The sequence below is a fragment of the Astatotilapia calliptera genome, chromosome 17, assembly GCF_964374335.1.
Source record: "Astatotilapia calliptera chromosome 17, fAstCal68.1, whole genome shotgun sequence".
Classification (NCBI taxonomy): domain Eukaryota; kingdom Metazoa; phylum Chordata; class Actinopteri; order Cichliformes; family Cichlidae; genus Astatotilapia; species Astatotilapia calliptera.
In genome coordinates this window covers 20,538,201-20,556,951 of record NC_137438.1, presented here as the reverse complement: position 1 = coordinate 20,556,951, position 18,751 = coordinate 20,538,201, and the positions used below count along the sequence as shown (strand labels likewise).

Here is an 18,751-nt window from a genome sequence, read left to right as displayed (position 1 = left end):
TTGTAAAGAATTTATTCGTAAATCAGGGTGGAAAATAAGTATTTGGTCAATAACAAAAATACAACTCAATACTTTGTAACATAACCTTTGTTGGTAATAACAGAGGTCAAACGTTTACTATAGGTCTTTACCAGGTTTGCACACACAGTAGCTGGTATTTTGGCCCATTCCTCCATGCAGATCTTCTCGAGAGCAGTGATGTTTTGGGGCTGTCGCCGAGCAACACGGACTTTCAACTCCCGTCACAGATTTTCTATGGGGTTGAGGTCTGGAGACTGGCTAGGCCACTCCAGGACTTTCAAATGCTTCTTACGGAGCCACTCCTTTGTTGCCCGGGCGGTGTGTTTTGGATCATTGTCATGTTGGAAGACCCAGCCTTGTTTCATCTTCAAAGTTCTCACTGATGGAAGGAGGTTTTGGCTCAAAATCTCACGATACATGGCCCCATTCATTCTGTCCTTAACACGGATCAGTCGTCCTGTCCCCTTGGCAGAAAAACAGCCCCATAGCATGATGTTTCCACCCCCATGCTTCACAGTAGGTATGGTGTTCTTGGGATGCAACTCACTATTCTTCTTCCTCCAAACACAACGAGTTGAGTTTATACCAAAAAGTTCTACTTTGGTTTCATCTGACCACATGACATTCTCCCAATCCTCTGCTGTATCATCCATGTGCTCTCTGGCAAACTTCAGACGGGCCTGGACATGCACTGGCTTCAGCAGCGGAACACGTCTGGCACTGCGGGATTTGATTCCCTGCCGTTGTAGTGTGTTACTGATGGTGACCTTTGTTACTTTGGTCCCAGCTCTCTGCGGGTCATTCACCAGGTCCCCCCGTGTGGTTCTGGGATCTTTGCTCACCGTTCTCGTGATCATTTTGACCCCACGGGATGAGATCTTGCGTGGAGCCCCAGATCGAGGGAGATTATCAGTGGTCTTGTATGTCTTCCATTTTCTGATGATTGCTCCCACAGTTGATTTTTTCACACCAAGCTGCTTGCCTATTGTAGATTCACTCTTCCCAGTCTGGTCCAGGTCTACAATACTTTTCCTGGTGTCCTTCGAAAGCTCTTTGGTCTTGGCCATGGCGGAGTTTGGAGTCTGACTGTTTGAGGCTGTGGACAGGTGTCTTTTATACAGATGATGAGTTCAAACAGGTGCCATTCATACAGGTAATGAGTGGGGGACAGAAAAGCTTCTTACAGAAGACGTTACAGGTCTGTGAGAGCCAGAGATTTTCCTTGTTTGAGGTGACCAAATACTTATTTTCCACCCTAATTTACGAATAAATTCTTTACAAATCCTACCATGTGAATTCATGGATTTTTTTTTCACATTCTGTCTCTCACAGTTGAAGTGTACCTCTGGTGCAAATTACTGACCTCTGTCATCATTTTAAGTGGGGGAACTTGCACAATCGGTGGCTGACTAAATACTTTTTTGCCCCACTGTATATCAGTACATTTGCCCGTAGTACATCTGTATATATGCTCTCTACATCTGTATATTTGCTTAACTTATCTGTATATAATCTGCTCTAATTGCACTTACTAAATTCAAATTTTATTTGTCATACACACAACCATACACAGTACGATATGTGGTGAAATGCTTATTGCTGTGCAATGCCCTCAACGCTCTCGTACTACACTTGCACTTCTGATTAGATGCAAACTGTATTTTGTTGCCCTGTATTTATATATATATGTAATGACAATAAAGTTGATTCCTATCCTAATCTCTTCTTTTTGTACTGAAAATCCTCCATACTCAGAATCAGAATTGTGTTTATTGGCCAAGTATATGCGCAAACATATACAAGGAATTTCGTTCCAGTAGAAGCTTGTCTCTCAAGCACAACAATGATGTATATCACAACAATATGTAAAGGACACATTGTATACACACACACACACACACATGGATAGATAGATAGATAGATAGATAGATAGATAGATAGATAGATAGATAGATAGATAGATAGATAGATAGATAGATAGATAGATAGATAGATAGATAGATAGATAGATAGATAGATAGATAGATAGATAGATAGATAGATAGATAGATAGATATCGCTAAATTCAGCGATTACTTTCCATTCTGCTCCCTCTGTTTGTTTGTTTGTTGTTCTTTGCTGATCATTTTGCAGTCAATGTTCAGTTTATACACTCTGCCCAGAAAGAAACTTTAATAATTCTCTCCTCTGTGTGACACCTCAGTAATTAGACACTTTTTTAAGCCATCAGTTAGGACAGAACCAGCTGAGATTAATTTGCACAAAGTGTCAGGATTGATTTCTAATAACTGATAGATTTCACCTGGTGCCATGGCTTTCCATGGCTTTTCCGCCTCCCTTTCTTCATGTGTTCAATACTTTTCCTTGTGTCCATCCATCCATCCATCTTCTTCTACTTATCCAGGGCCGGGTCGCAGGGGCAGCAGCCCAAGCAGAGAAGCCGAGTCCTCCCTCTCCCCGGCCATCTCCTTCAGCTTGTCCAGGGGAACACCAAGGCGTTCCCAGGCAGCTGAGAGATATAATCTCTCCAGCGTGTCCTGGGTCTGCCCCAGGGCCTCCTCCCGGTGGGACAAGCCTGGAACTCCTCACCCATGAGGCGCCCAGGAGGCATCCTTGTCAGATGCCCGAACCACCTCAACTGGCTCCTTTTCTACTCTGAGCCCCTCCCAGATGGCTAAACTTCTTATCCTACCTCTAAAGGAGAGGCCAGCCACCCTTCAAAGGAATGCCGCTTGTATCTGCAATTTCTTTCTTTCGGTCACTACCCACAGCTTGTGACCATAGGTGAGGCTATGGATGTAGATCGACCAGTAAATTGAGAGCTTCACTTTTATACTCAGCTCTCTCTTCATCACAACAGACTGGTACAGCGTCCGCATCGCTGCCACCGCAGCACCAATCCGTCTGTTGATCTCCCCCTCCCTTCTCCCGTCACTCGTGAACAAGACCCCGAGATACTTGAACTCCTCCACTTGGGGCAAGAACTTGTCCCTGACCCAGAGTGGGCACTCCACCTTTTTCTGGCTAGGGATCATGGCCTCAGACTTCGAGGTGCTGATTCTCATTCCCGCCACTTCACACTCAGCTGTGAACCGTTCCAAGGCAAGCTGAAGGCCACCACCTGACGAAGCCAACAGAACCACATCATCTGCGAAAAGCAGAGATGAGCTTCTGAGACCACCCAAGTGAAAGCCTACCGCCACTTGACTACACCTAGAAATTCTGTCCATAAAATTTGTAAACAGAATCGGTGGCAAAGGACAGCCCTGGCGGAGCACATCACCCACCAGGAATGAGTCAGACTTATTGCTGGCTTCCTCCCCCCCTCCGCGAATCGCTACATTAATGTGGTGGAGGGGTTTGTGTGTCCCAGGGATCCCAGGGGCTATGTCTTCTGGGGGCTGTTTTGCCAATAGGCAGGGTCTCCCATGGAAAATTGGTCCTAGGTGAGGGACCAGACAAAGAGCAATTCAGAAGACCCCTATGACAAGACCATCAAGGGAACAGTTTACCCTGCCCTGGATAGGGTTATCAGGGCTCCACCCTGGAGCCAGGCCCGGGGAGGGTGCCCAAGGGCGAGCATCTGGTGGCCAGGCCTTAGTCCATAGGAGCCAGCCAGGCACAGCCCAAAAAAGGGACGTGGGCCCATCTTCCTGCAGGCCCACCACCCGCAGGAGGCAGCGTAGGGGTCGGGTGCATTGTGAGCTGGGCGGTGGCCAGAAGCGGAGGTCCAGGAGGACTGATCGGCTACCAAGGCTTTTCCTTGTATCAGTTCTCAGTATTACACATAATTTATGGACATCTATGGTTTATTTCAGCTGATATATACTTGATGACTGGTACTTGCTTTGTGCTTTGACTAGTTTTTGAGTTGTATAAACTGATTTTAGATGATTTGGTTCTTTGGACCTTGGTTTGAAGTGATTTTTCGCAGATTGGTTTGAAGGGGTTTGACACCAGTTTCAAATTCATTTTGGTTTGGCTTTGGATCATTTTAGATTTGGTTTTGAATAATTGTGGACTGAGTTGACTTGCTTTTTCAGCTGAATTTTAGATGCAGTATTGGCTGATGTAGGGTCATTTTTGGACATTGCTTCAAATTTATCCTTTGTAAATCTGTTTGGACTAACTTTAAACTGGTTTAAACATTTGCTTAGTTGTTGGTTTTGGAGTAGTTTTAGACTGCTTTTGGACTGAGTTTCAGATTGGTCTTTCGGGTATTGTAATGTTTTAGACACTTTTCTGACGTGCTTTTTTTTCAATATACTTAATTCTGTCCTTCTTACATTGGTTTCGATTGACTTTTTTTTCTAGTTTCACACTATTCTTGACTGGTTTTAAAGTGTTTTACCTTTGGCTTTAAAGAGGTTTTAGACTGATATCAGACTTGATTGAGGGCTGGCTGTATTCTGGTTTCAGACTTTGTTTCTGGTTGTTGTATTTAACCCAGTTAGAAATATTTTGGAGTGATGACTCTTCTGTGGATTTAAACTTTTCTGTTTTATCACGTAATCCCAGACCGAATGGTTGAAGCTAAACTGTTACTGTTGTAATTATGGATCAGAAGTTGTTCTTCTGGCCTTTGTACTTTTGTAACATCAGCTCCATTAATGCCTCCTTGTGGACTGAGCTTGCTTTGCATATGACGGTGAAACAGGTTCTTATCTGATTTCCGATCTGACTGAGACACATTTAAACAGGGGTCTGAGTGAAAATGAAAGTCTTATCTGCATTAAACCCAGACACATCAACAAAGCAGCAGTGTAGATGTAGATGAATGTGGCAGCAGAGCAAACGGTTAAATTCAGTTTTATTTATATAGCACTAAATCACAACAACCGTCGCCTCAAGTCATCACGCCCTTCTATTACTGGTCATTGAGACACTATGTGCACTATTTACCTTAGACATTTACCTCGAAGTTATATAAATAACCACAGCGCACTGAGTCATCATTGTTTGAAATCCATGGCTTTCTTTCAGCGTCTCTTTCAATGGCTAAATTCAGTTCTCACACACATTGGGGGGAAAGTTTGCTAAGTTTCCTGCATTACCTGGTGACATGTGTAGGAAATCCCCTGTGATGACATCACACAGGTAGAGCAATGCTGACCCCTCCCCCTCACTGAGAGGTAAATAACTGGGAAGAGTGTTTCTACCTTTGTGAGGATCAGCTGTAGCTCTCCAGTGTGAAGTAAGAACAGTCCTCATTTCTAATAAAGCTCAAGGTGCTCCTTTAATAGGGATGATTAATAGGTTATTTTAATTTTACGAACTTACACTAAGGACACTTTCAAAGGGAAAGATATTTGTTTTGAGATGCAGCCTAATAAGTGATGTTAAAGGAACTACGGGCTTTGATTTACGGCTGGTTTTCATGTAAAAAACAAAACAAAAGTTAAAAATTATAAGATGTTTATCTTTATCAGACCGAGATGCCTTTTTACTGCTTCAAGAAGAGATGACATGAAACCAAGAGTAAAAGCAAATCCACGAGCTGGAGAACCTCCAACCAAGTTATATCTGCAGATTTGTTTTTCAGATCAACACACTGACCCCCCTCCCCCAACCCCCCGACACACACGCACAAACGCGCACACACACACGCACACACACACGCACTCGCACACCTCATACCAAGTATCTGCATATACGAATTAGCAGAGAGCTGAAACTAAGCCTGCAGCTCTGATAGTAGGTTAGTAGGTCTGCAAGGTCTGTGTGCGGTCTCTGCACATGTTGCACCAATTAAAGTGGCTGTGTCACCCTGAGAATAAGAGGCCATCATTTTATATTTAATCTAATCTCATAAAAAAAGTCAGTTATGAAACGAAATTTTGATTTCATGTAAAGTATGTCAAATTAGTAGACCTGCAGCTTGCAGTGTGTCGTAAAGAGCTTTGAAATAAGATCCAACCACAGGGCTTTTTTTTTTTTCAGCCCTAATGTCAGTTTTGGGGAATTTTTCAGGATTGTTCTCGTCACTCGTCACTGGTTGTTTTGGATTTTTTTCTGTGGTTTAATTTTTTTTGTGGCATTTTTATTCTCTGCAGTTTTTAGCACTGTGTATTGTTTTTTGTGTAGTTCTTTGGCACTATTACCTGTTGTGTAGCAGTTTAGCACTGTTTATTTGTTTTTTGGGGTAAGATTTATGTCATTTCTATTGGTTGTAGAGTAAAGGTCGTTGGTTTTCAGCGCTTTCTTATTCTTTCACTTCATCTTTTTTGTTTGTTTGTTTGTTTGTTCTTTTAAGTTTTGGGTGTATAATTAGCTCTGTGTATTAGTTTTGTCCCTCTTTTTTGGTCATTTAGGTGGTTTGTTTTTTGTGTGTTTCAGCATTGTTGTTTATTCATCGTCCACAGCTCTTTAGCTCTTTGTTTGGTGTTTAGCAGTAAATACTTACATTGTTACTGCTGGGTTTTGTTTATCAGTTGGTTGCTGTTTTTCTGGAATTGTTCTTTGGTAGTTTTGTGTTGTAGGCTTTTTTTTCTGGTCATGTGTTTGTTTGTTTTTAGGATTTTATTAAGAAATTGTCAATTTTCACCCATTTTAAGGCCCAAATCTTTTTGCCAGAAGGCCTGAGTCTGCTCAGGTGTTGCTGCTTTACCTGTGGTGGAGAAAGTACATGAATATCTAAATGTATTTCACCAGACAACCCACCAGTCTTTGATTTAATGTCAACATTTTGATGTTAAAGGGCTTTGTACATTGACACAGCGTATGAGTCAAGTCACAAACACCCACTCTTTTTGTTCGCTTAGGTCGCGGTGTTGCATGTTGGCAGCGCTTCGATGCACCAGAACACGTCAGAATTCTCCACTGTCCTATTTTCCAAGCGCCAATGCTACAATAAGCTTTAACCACTGCTCACCCTGCCTGTGACTGTTACCCGTAACCTCTCAACACTTAAGAGGCCAAATACGTGCCAAGAGAGTTGCGTAATTCTGTTCAAAATGGCGTTGATTCAGTCTGGGTCAGATTTGATTGGCTGTCGCAAAGATTCAGATCAGTGTGACGCATTTTAATATGCCTATACCATGAAAGCTAATAGACACACAGAGGTGATGTAGGTTTTAACATTTTATTAGCTTTTATTTTGTTTAATTTCATTTTCATTTCAGTGACTGTCAACGTCTGAGGTGACCCATAAACTCAATAAACCAATGTGCTAATGCGTGCCAAATGATTTTTCTGTTTTTGTGACTCTTTATGCTTGTTTTTTGTTTTTTTTTTGTTTTTTTTGTTTTTTTTTTTGGGGGGGGGGGGGGGGTACTGTTGTTGTTTTAGCATTTGTTGGTTCTGCGTATTTTTAAAATAAATGGGTGTACACTGCATGACAGCGATGTTGTCCACACTACGGACAACATTGGAAAGTCCCTTGCGGCGCCTCCGTGATGTGCTGGATCTTCAAAAGAGTGTGACGAGCAGTAGACTCATTCCAACACGGGACATTTTTCCTACCTGCAGCTCTCAAACTTTAGACCTCCTCTCCGTGACACCTGGAGAGTTTGTATCACTGCTGTTAACCTTTGGAATATTTACCTGAAGCTTGAATAGAGCACCTAACAAAACAATTAAGTATTCTGATTCTGACGGTCGGTTTCTCAACTTTGCATTCCTGTTATTTTCCTTTTACATTTGGTACTCTCATTGGCATATTTTTGGGCAGGTTGGAAGCTTACAAGGAGACCAGGGTTTTTTTTCTTATTTTCTGTCAAATATGTTTTTGGTTTTTCCCCAAAACGTGTAAAACTTGTGTAAAAGTGAACAGAAATCATGTAGCCATTGTATTATATGATTAAAAAATGAAATAAGGGGATAAAATCTTAAAAATGTTTATTTCAAAATCTTATACAGTTCATTACAGCCAACAGCAACAACATCAGCATTTAAATACTGTAACAATCAGCCATAACATGGCAACGTGAGAGTCCAACGCCAGAGTCCTTTCATAGTCGGCATTAAAAAATTGTCAATAAATGTTATGATCATCAATAAATAAATCAACTCAGACCATTGACTAATCATACTTCAATCAATATAAATATTTTAACTGTATATTTATAAAATGTTAAATATGTCCTCAAATTAAATAAATGAATAAATAGAAGTATAAAAGCTGCTGGTATAAAACTTGGTGATAAATATGGCGGTGTTAGGCATCAGTGCTGTTCCTCGGCTCCACGCAATAGTCCTGCAGGTAGCTGAACAGGATGTCAAGCTCGCTGATTGCTTTGGTGATGCCTTTCATTTTCTCCATCTGAAGCAAACAGAAGCAAACACAGGGTGAGTTATAGGACATCCAAATATGCAGCAGAGCACCAAATCTGTATCAGTCCGCTGTTACAAATAGTCCCAAAAAGAAGCCAAAGGGAAGCCCTGCAGTTTTCAGGTATTTAGATCTGTATGTGGGCTCTTTGTCAGATTCATCAGGTTGAAGCTGACCGTTAAATTCCTGTACTATGATCATGCGGATTATCTTCTATCTTTAATCCACTTGCCATCTGGTGAATACCAAGTTGTACAAATCATCACATTACTCACTGTGTCCAACTAACAGTTTGGAATTAACTTATGAAAATGTAAATCCTCAAAGCTGATCATAAAATTTTGTCCCTTAAAACATGAATTCTGACTAATTTCTGTCATTTACGGATTAAAAAACACTGAAAACAACCTGAGAGATTGATAAAGTGTCAAAATTGTTGTCAGTTTAGTCTCTTTTGCAGTTCTGCATGATTTATTGGATTCAAATAACCCTGATTTATTTTACAGCGGCCCTTTGTTTCTGAAACAAGCTTTTTTTTATCTCCCTCCCCACATCTCTTTTACCCAGCTTTCTTCCTATTGGCTGCCCCTCTTGCGTCTGAGATGACCATGATAGTGTTTGGAGCAGTTTGAAACCACCCAGGGACTTCTTGACCTCATTACAGAAAGCAGGTCAAAGCATGACGAGTCCACTCTTAGTATTGAGCCCTCCTCCGAAGTTAATCGCCTCCTGATTTCATGATTTTTTTTTTATTCCTTCTGTGCTTCTTCTTTATAAAACAAACCTTCAGAATAAAGTTGCATTTTAAAAGAAAGTTCAATCTTACCTTCTCAAGCTTGGTGCGAAAATCCACTGCATTTTTGTGGTCGTGGTACTGAGTGACATTCTGCAGAGGTACATCGAGAAAGTTAGCAACTGTTATCAGTCCCATCTCTTCTATTTATGTGTGCACGAAACCACAGAAAGTCGTTATCGATTTTAGGATCAACCACAGCGCCGCCACACATGGCTGCAAAAAGTTTGTAGTAGCTCCATCCTCCAAATGAAGGAGGAGAACTTTAAAAGCATGCAGTGATGTGGGATTTTGTCCTTTTTACAGTGGAGTTTGTGCATGTCTCGTTTAACATTTCCAATAAATACCACCCCGGTTAAAACACCTACTTATAACTTGCTAATTTGTTACACATAGAAGGCGTTTGCTTCCTGCACTGTCTGCTAAAGTAATCCATCAAGTGGAACACTTACGCAGCCGTGGGCTTGCAGGTCGGTGCTGATGCGGTGGAGGTTGGTCTTTAGCCGGTGCATTTGGGCATGGTCGTTGTTGGTGTGGTGCAGGATGTTGGTCAGGTAATAGTCCAGGATGTTGGCGTGCAGGCAGCAGATCTCCAAGTGGTGCTAAAGACAATGAAGGGAGATGAGAGGTCAGGCTGTTTCATCGTCTTGAGTGGACATATTCAGAGTACTCTGTTACAAGTACTGCTTTCAAGTCAAAGTACTGATACAAAGAAGCTGCTTAAAGTTTAGATTACTCACATCTTTAGCATTAACTCTGGGTATCACTCTCATACTGGTGTCGTCCTCGTCGTCTTTCGGCTGGATCCTCTGATACTGCAGAGACACAGAGACGTTTATTTGGATTTTCTTCATTTCATGCATTCAAGTTGAGTCAAAACAGGATCCTAAACGCTGATGGTGATGGATAATCAGCCCAGTTTGTTTTTCTCAAATATTGAACTGAATCAACTTGATTTTTAATTGTGGTTCACTCAAATTTTTTTCCTCTGGTTGATAAAATCCCTTTTAAAATGTGAATCAATGCTTAAAACCCTACGGAGCAAGATTAGTGCCAAATTAGTAAAACATTTATATGTATCAGAGATGAAATAGGCTTCCATTTATATTTTTTTGTTTTAAAAGTGGTTAAGTTTGTGCAGCATGTGGGTTAAAGTGAACACATTTACAGATTTTAGCTCCTGATTGCAAACTGTGGAGTACAAATAGTGCCAAAACTATAACCCTTTTTTTATTTTATATTTTTTAAATAATTATATATACTTTAAAGTTCAGTGTGAGACTTAAAGCCAAAATTTCTGGATTAAAGTTGATGCGTCCCTTTATATTTTTTTACCGCAGTCATTCATAAGGCAGCAGTAAATTTGAAGAATATCACCACAATTTTTTTTTAAATGCAGAATTTCTCTAATGTAAAACTACATTCAAATGTAATTCAGAATTATGTTTCTGTAACATGTCTCAAATTTACAATCAAATTGACTACTCACATGTTCTGACACTTGCCCGACGTCCCGATAGGTCTGCGGATGTCTGAGCACCGGGCTGAATGGACGGTCCACAGGGTGTGCCCGAGCCTGCTCGTCCCAGCCGAAGAAAAGCAGAAGGAGAACTGCAGCTGCAGCGGGACGGAAGAAGGAGGCGACAGTGGCAGTGTTGCGCGTCATAGTACAGGTGGATAGGTGTATCTCAGTCGTTTTAGATTGCAGAGAGAGTCTGAGAGTTTCAACCTGCAACAGAGAAACATATGAAATTAGAACAAAGTCCTGAAGAAGCTTCACCTTAAAGCAATAATTTTGCTTCTCAGAGAGAGCCCTGACCTGTTAGCAGGTGCTGCTGTGGAGAGAAGGCAACTCTGAGACGTCTTTTATACACCTCAAACCTCCGCCCCCTCGTCAGAATGTAGGCCATCAAAAAAACCTCATCAAACACATACGCGCACGCACGCAGGTCAGTGTGTTTACTGTCACACAAAAAGGAAATTAACTCTCACTCAAGGTGTGCTTGCGCAGGATCAGCAAAGAGACATTAATTATAGTTATCCAGTGACATCATTTCCTTCTTTCAGTATTGGTGTGTGTGTGTGTGTGTGTGTGTGTGTGTGTGTGTGTGTGTGTGTGTGTGTGTGTGTGTGTGTGTGTGTGTGTTGTCGTCGTCCCTGGTGGATTAAGAACTGGAATTTACACAATTGCTTGGAAGAAAAAGAAGAAGAAAAAAAACACGTCTAACCGGTCTGTGACACCTGTTTAGATGTTGCTTTATTATCTTAGTATTATGCAACACTTACCAAAAAGCGCTGACATGCAGGCTGGGTAGTAAAATGTTTTAATAAATCAATTTAAATAAAGCTGTGGAGAGGCTTTGTTTTCTAATGTATGCATTAAGATGCAACAGACATAAGAACTCCAGGACAGAGCAAACGCAGCCTCTCACACTCTGTGACAGCATCATCCTAGCTTTTCATTAGCAACATGGACATTTTTCTAAGTTTATGCTTTAAACTTGCAGCATCTTCTTCAGCCGGATGGGCCGCCATAAACAAAAACTCGTTTATAGAATTCGTCATTCAACATTCACTTCAAATAGACCAGCTTCTACAGATATTACACACATTTAAAGCATGACTTTTCATCATAAATGGTAACATGGTTTCAGTCCTTGATAAAAAAATATATATATATTTGCACCTAAAATTACATTTAAGGAAAATGTGTATTGTATAGAAAATCTTCGACTTCAGCTCACATAACTCTTAATATTGTAGGAGTATCAGTATATGTTTAAGACATGGTTAAACACTCCCAGGCTGCACCGTCAGATATTAGACCTGTGATACATGGTGAAAAATTGTGTATATTTTAATTAACAAATTAAGAAAAAAAATACAAATTAATGCATCTTTCCATCCACTAGAATAGAATAGCCTTTTATTGCAACAAAATTGTGAGCACTCAAACTGCTGGAATAAAATATATTACACTAATAGATTCAAATGAGTTTATTAATATATATAACGCAAACTGCATATAAAAAATAGCCATTTTGTAAGGAAGAAGACTCCCTACTACTATTTACATTATAATCTGTATAGCACTTTAGGAGCACCTTTAACATGATTAAAAAGCACCTTATCTAGCACTTTGTTTAGCATCGCACTTTAAGCATGGATTTGCACAGGAGAACATTTCCACACAAGAAGTTTAACTATTTATTGAATATTTTTTGGGTATTTTAAAATCAGTTGGTAGCCTTTGTTTCAAGTCCTGTACAGCTGCTCCTCATTAAGGACTGTGGTGGTTGTCTGTGAAAAGGTTGTGACTTAGAGAAAATAAGGTTTACCAGTAAGGAGAACTAATGGAGATGTGTGTGCGGAGGTCTAGAATTAAAGGGGGCGCAAAGAAGTGATTGTAAGATGTGATTACTCACCTGTGTTTCCTGTGTTCTCTCCAAGGTGTTTGGGCAAATGTTTCCCTGGGGGTCCAGACACCATTTAAAGGTTCTGGGAGAGACCGTGGGTTAAGTGAGTGTGGGGAATCTTTTGAGCTCATCCTCTGGAAAATATGAGATACATTTTAGTCTGGATTAAAACAGACTGATAACAGCTAGCCAAATAGCAAAGCATGGCTAAAACTTGATAAACTAGCTGAAATATATTAATCTTTTTGAAGAATATTAGCATATTTTAGACATAGCTGACAAAGCCAAAGCTAAAATATGCTCCTTTTTACACAAAACAAAAATGGATTTCGAGTTTTGAGCAAAAATCTAACTTTTGTTATCTATTGCTATGAAAATTTGCTTTTTTTTTTTAATAATAGCTGTTTATCAATGCCCTATAATCTAAATGTAACTATTTATTTATTTGTTTTTAACAAAATCTGCATTTGTAGCTATTTTTTTAGTATTAGCTAATTTATTTTTTAACAAGATTTTGTAGCTGTTTTAGCTTTTATATATGTTTTAGCAGCAGCAAACCTTCTTCTTCTGCCTGTTTTGCACAAATTGAAAATTTATATAAAAGGTCAGAATGGAGACAATTTAAAAAAATAAAAATAAAGAAACTCTGGGGAAAAAAACACTAGTTTAAAAACTTGACTTTATTTGTCCTGCAATAGTATTTAGCCTTCTTCTAATTAATATACTTTGGTAACTGTCTAAAAGTATCTGAATGGAAATTGCACCACCAGCTTAAGTAGGCAATAAACATTTTTTTTTTTAAACATTTCCTTTGAAAAGTAGGTCACGTTTTGTGCTACATTTGGTGGAAATTTGATGACAGCATGCTTTAGACCATTATTATGCAACAGATTAACAACATCCTTTCTCAGGGTGTGAAAGAGAATATTACCTGCACATCCATGTTTGCAAACGATATCCCCAAGGGAAGCTTATAAATAAACAAGTAAATCGGAGAGAATAAAAAGGGCCCCTGAGTCTATCCCTGGGGGACTCCATGACACACTGGACCATTAACATTGGCTGTGTCTCTGTATCAGTGAGACACTGCTCCACAATCTAGCTCCAGATCAAGGATATTGTAATCATGCCTTCTTCCAGTGGTTGAATAATGACCTTGGGTCATGTGATAGATGCCAACACCCAGTTCCCCTCAGCGCTTACTGAATTCTGGGATGTTATATTTTCCGTCTTTGACATGAGGGATCAAGTGGCCTGCTCCTTTATCTGGTTTCTTTTATTTTGTTGGCCGTGGGTGTGAGAATGCCTCCAAAACCGATGATGGTATTAAGACTTGCAGCTAACACAAAGGTGCTGAGTGTATCAGTCATCTGTTGACAATTTAAGACTTTTATAACAGTAACAAAAGTAATATTTTTCTGTTTTTACCTTCAGCATTTTCCTCTGATAGCTGCTGAGTTTGTTGTGAAATAGAGGAGCTGTGCATCAGATGAGGCACTGCATCAGCCTTACATAACAATTTTGACCTGTTGCAACATGTTTTCTTTTTTTTTGCAAAACTGCAAACACAATCGCGTTCGAAGTGAATGACATCTCAGCAGAACTGCTGGGAGTTTTGATACAAGTCCAAGGATCCAAACAGGATTTTTCTATGCATTTAAAAATAACCAAGGAAGCTGCTCCAGAAGCTGCATTTATTCTAAAAATCTGCATTTGCTGTTTGTCATCATTTGAAAAAAAAGCTTTCCTAACTACTCATATCAATTCATATCGTATCAAGCAATTTATAGCACAGAAAAGATGTATTTTGTTCTTAAAGGAATGGACCTACAGGCAGTGCAGAATTATTAGGCAAGTTGTATTTTTGAGGAATAATTTTATTATTGAACAACAACCATGTTCTCAATGAACCCAAAAAACTCATTAATATCAAAGCTGAATGTTTTTGGAAGTAGTTTTTAGTTTGTATATAGTTTTAGCTATTTTAGGGGGATATCTGTGTGTGCAAGTGACTATTACTGTGCATAATTATTAGGCAACTTAACAAAAAACAAATATATACCCATTTCAATCATTTATTTTTACCAGTGAAACCAATATAACATCTCCACATTCACAAATATACATTTCTGACATTCAAAAACAAAACAAAAACAAATCAGCGACCAATATAGCCACCTTTCTTTGCAAGGACACTCAAAAGCCTGCCATCCATGGATTCTGTCAGTGTTTTGATCTGTTCACCATCAACATTGCGTGCAGCAGCAACCACAGCCTCCCAGACACTGTTCAGAGAGGTGTACTGTTTTCCCTCCTTGTAAATCTCACATTTGATGATGCACCACAGGTTCTCAATGGGGTCCAGATCAGGTGAACAAGGAGGCCATGTCATTAGTTTTTCTTCTTTTATACCCTTTCTTGCCAGCCACGCTGTGGAGTACTTGGACGCGTGTGATGGAGCATTGTCCTGCATGGAAATCATGTTTTTCTTGAAGGATGCAGACTTCTTCCTGTACCACTGCTTGAAGGTGTCTTCCAGAAACTGGCAGTAGGACTGGGAGTTGAGCTTGACTCCATCCTCAACCCGAAAAGGCCCCACAAGCTCATCTTTGATGATACCAGCCCAAACCAGTACTCCACCTCCACCTTGCTGGCGTCTGAGTCGGACTGGAGCTCTCTGCCCTTTACCAATCCAGCCACGGGCCCATCCATCTGGTCCATCAAGACTCACTCTCATTTCATCAGTCCATAAAACCTTAGAAAAACCAGTCTTGAGATATTTCTTGGCCCAGTCTTGACATTTCAGCTTGTGTGTCTTGTTCAGTGGTGGTCGTCTTTCAGCCTTTCTTACCTTGACCATGTCTCTGAGTATTGCACACCTTGTGCTTTTGGGCACTCCAGTGATGTTGCAGCTCTGAAATATGGCCAAACTGGTGGCAAGTGGCATCTTGGCAGCTGCACGCTTGACTTTTCTCAGTTCATGGGCAGTTATTTTGCGCCTTGGTTTTTCCACACGCTTCTTGCGACCCTGTTGACTATTTTGAATGAAACGCTTGATTGTTCGATGATCACGCTTCAGAAGCTTTGCAATTTTGAGACTGCTGCATCCCTCTGCAAGATATCTCACTATTTTTGACTTTTCTGAGCCTGTCAAGTCCTTCTTTTGACCCATTTTGCCAAAGGAAAGGACGTTGCCTAATAATTATGCACACCTGATATAGGGTGTTGATGTCATTAGACCACACCCCTTCTCATTACAGAGATGCACATCACCTAATATGCTTAATTGGTAGTAGGCTTTCGAGCCTATAAAGCTTGGAGTAAGACAACATGCATGAAGAGGATGATGTGGACAAAATACTCATTTGCCTAATAATTCTGCACTCCCTGTATATACAGCAGGATGTACCCACCCTTTCATGCTGTTCATGCCACACGTCTCAGTGTCGCAGCGTAACTTTTCACACACTGATGGATGCAGACGCCATGACATCAAATCTAATTTCAAGTTCCATGTTTGGAACTTCACAAATTAGAGGTTAAGCAACCAAAAGCCATGAGAGACGGCATGCTCCTACGGTATTGATTTGTCAGTGACAAGGGAGCCCTGCAGGGTGATCTTCGCCAACGGATGTGGTCTCTGCTGCTGCTTCTCTAATGACCTCTGACATCAGCAAGGCATTTTCTCCCAGGGAACTGCTGCTGACATTTTTCCCTTTTTCAGGCCTTACTCTGTAAGCACTACAGATGGTCATGTAGGAAAATCCCAGCAGATCACTGAGACCTGTGCGTCTGACACCACCAACCAAGCCACTTTCTTCCTCATGCCAATGCTCAGTTTGAACTCATCTCTACATGCCTAAATGAGACAATTAAGATTTTTTTAGGTTCACCTAATAAAGTGGCTGGAAAATATATATTGTGTTTTTTTGGTTTTTTTTATTGGATCACTTTTTATTTAAATCTTACCCAGTGACCCAATGAGTAAAAAGGGAAAAATGCTCTAATCTGATCTAGAGGAAAAATTACCCACCATGCAGGTTATTTTTCCTCTGTGCAGGACTTTCACAAAGTATGATGACATCGCAGGAGAGCTAACGCCCACACGCTCCTTCAGCTTTACATTGTTTGCTCTGTGCTGTACATTGTTATGAGGGGAATTCAGTAGCTGCTATTACACCATTACGAACAGGCATCAGGTGCCAAACTGAACCAAGACAAAACTGAAGGGGTGTGGCTTGGACATCCGACCAGACAACCTAAAATGATGATCTCTCTATGTAGGGAGATTAAAATTCTGGGTATATGGATTGATAATACTGACTCTAGTTTACTAAATTGGAATAAGAAAGAAAATGAAATTAAAATGGAAATTATGAAATGGGAAAATAAAGATACAAATTATAAAACACGTATTAATATTGTAAAAACACACATAATTTCGAAACTTCTTTTCCTTGCCGCAATTTTTCCTCCCCCGAGAACAACTGTAATGAAAATAAGTAAGATGTGCATTAAATTTATCTGGGGATCCAATCGAGAAGTGACTAAGAGAAAATTTATGTACAAGAGTAGGAAGCACGGGGGCTTGGGAGCCCCAGACTTAGAGATTGTTTTGCGAATTCCTTTTATAAAAATTACTCAAAGCGCAATTTCTCGGGGTGCCCCGTGGGTTCGAGGGAAGGAGCAATTGTGGCAAAAGAAAAGGGGCAGGGCCAGAGCGGGTGTTCCATACCACAGACTTATGTTCGGTGACTTATCAAGTCAATGGGAACAATATAGTTTAAATTTTCTCCAAGATAATACGAAAAATATCTATAAAAAAATTAATGAAACCAAAAATGAAGGTGTAATTCAATATAAGTATGCAAATGAAGATGAAAACCTTTCAATAGTTAAAAATATACAAGACAAATTATTATCTGAAAGCATGAGAGACGTGGTGTGGCTCATCTCGCTCGGGCGCCTCCCTGTGAGAGCGGTGGTAAAATGGAGTTGTTTTGTTACCACCATGAAATGCCCTATGACAGGTTGTGATGAAGATGAGACCCTAGAACATCTTCTATTGGATTGTTATAGGACAACTGAGATCAGGCAGAAAATGACAGAAATTGGCTATGATGTGGATGTTAATATTAAAGCAGTTAAATATGGTTTGTTTAAAGAAAAAATGTGTGACGACAAAAGGAGACTCTTTTGGTTAGTAATGTGTGTAATAAACACACATATTTGGAAAACTCGTGCCAAAGGAGTGTTAGAACAAAAGATGATAAGTAGTGATGTGGTGAGTAAACATATCATTACAGACCTTCGGAGAAGACGAACAATGGACCTGAAACTTGGGAAAGTTTTCCCCTGGAACGAATTAAAACTGTAAGTCTTGTGAGCGTTGTGTGGACTCAGATGCTAGATTTTCCTCCTTGTTTCTCCCTTTTGTATGTGCTCAAGGTTTTGTATATGTAATTGTATGTGTATGTGCATTTTATATGTAAACTTGTTTACTTTAAATAAAGTTGGAAAAAAAAAAAGTAGCTGCTATTCGCTTGTTTGATGTTTTGGTATATCCATTGTGTTTGTACAAAGCAAGCTGCTCGGTATTGTATCCTCTCTGACTGAAGGAAGTGATTTAAATATTTGCTTTTCCTCCCAGGGTGACATCACCTCAATGCTTACAGAGGAACAGACCATTAAAGAAGAGACACTAGGTGTGGAAAAAAAAAAAAGGTTTTCAGGAATTTTTCTGTTCTTTCCTGGTTTAATGAAAGTGACTAATATAAAATCAGACATTTGACCTATAGGAAACAAAGCAACATGATTGATTCATAGGAACCTTTTTCATGCCAACCTCAAAAGAAACTTCATGTTTTTAGCTTTATTATTAGTAACAAAACATGAAACAAAAAAATAAAATTCTCTGTGTTATTGTAGGTTTTTACCTTAAAATAGAAAGCACAACTTTTGTTTGTGATTTGGCGCTATGTAAATAAAATTGAACTCAATTATATTGAATCTATGTACAGTTGTGTTCATAAGGAACTAAAATAAGCTGTCGCTGTGTGTCCCTTCAAAGTGTGTCACTGTCACGACTTTGGTGGAAACTTTTGTCCGACTGACCGGTCTGACCTCATTCCCTCAAAACCTGAGGAAGAATTCATGCCTGTTTCACACCAACATGTCTACATTTTTTCAAAGGTTTTAAAGTCCTGGAGTTTTAAGGAAAGTCGAGTAAAAGGAAACAAAATTGAGTCAGTG

General features: G+C 39.9%; 1 protein-coding gene across 2 annotated transcripts; it reads right to left on the bottom strand.

Annotated features, from left to right (window-relative positions):
- Positions 1-7,840: 7,840 nt before the first annotated feature.
- Positions 7,841-12,647, bottom strand: LOC145421515 (uncharacterized). 2 transcript variants are annotated; one of them, XM_080291929.1, is made up of 6 exons: positions 12,509-12,647; positions 10,573-10,812; positions 9,824-9,898; positions 9,536-9,685; positions 9,117-9,176; positions 7,841-8,281 (listed from the first exon to the last, which is right to left on the bottom strand). In XM_080291929.1, the coding sequence occupies exons 2-6, from the start codon at positions 10,747-10,749 to the stop codon at positions 8,177-8,179; spliced, it is 567 nt and encodes a 188-aa protein (XP_080148055.1). In that variant the 5' UTR covers positions 10,750-10,812; positions 12,509-12,647; the 3' UTR covers positions 7,841-8,176. The 2 variants fall into 2 exon arrangements, with proteins under 2 accessions (XP_080148055.1, XP_080148054.1); XM_080291928.1 differs by lacking the exon at positions 12,509-12,647 and adding an exon at positions 10,903-11,041.
- Positions 12,648-18,751: the final 6,104 nt, after the last annotated feature.

What these genes read in the sequence shown, in the direction of transcription:
- LOC145421515 (XM_080291929.1), bottom strand. Translation starts at nt 10,749, where the DNA reads ATGACGCGCAACACTGCCACTGTCGCCTCCTTCTTCCGTCCCGCTGCA. An exon ending in TCGGGCAAGTGTCAGAACAT is followed by an intron (nt 9,899 to 10,572) that starts GTGAGTAGTCAA and finishes GTGTCTCTGCAG; the next exon opens with TATCAGAGGATCCAGCCGAA. An exon ending in CCAGAGTTAATGCTAAAGAT is followed by an intron (nt 9,686 to 9,823) that starts GTGAGTAATCTA and finishes CATTGTCTTTAG; the next exon opens with CACCACTTGGAGATCTGCTG.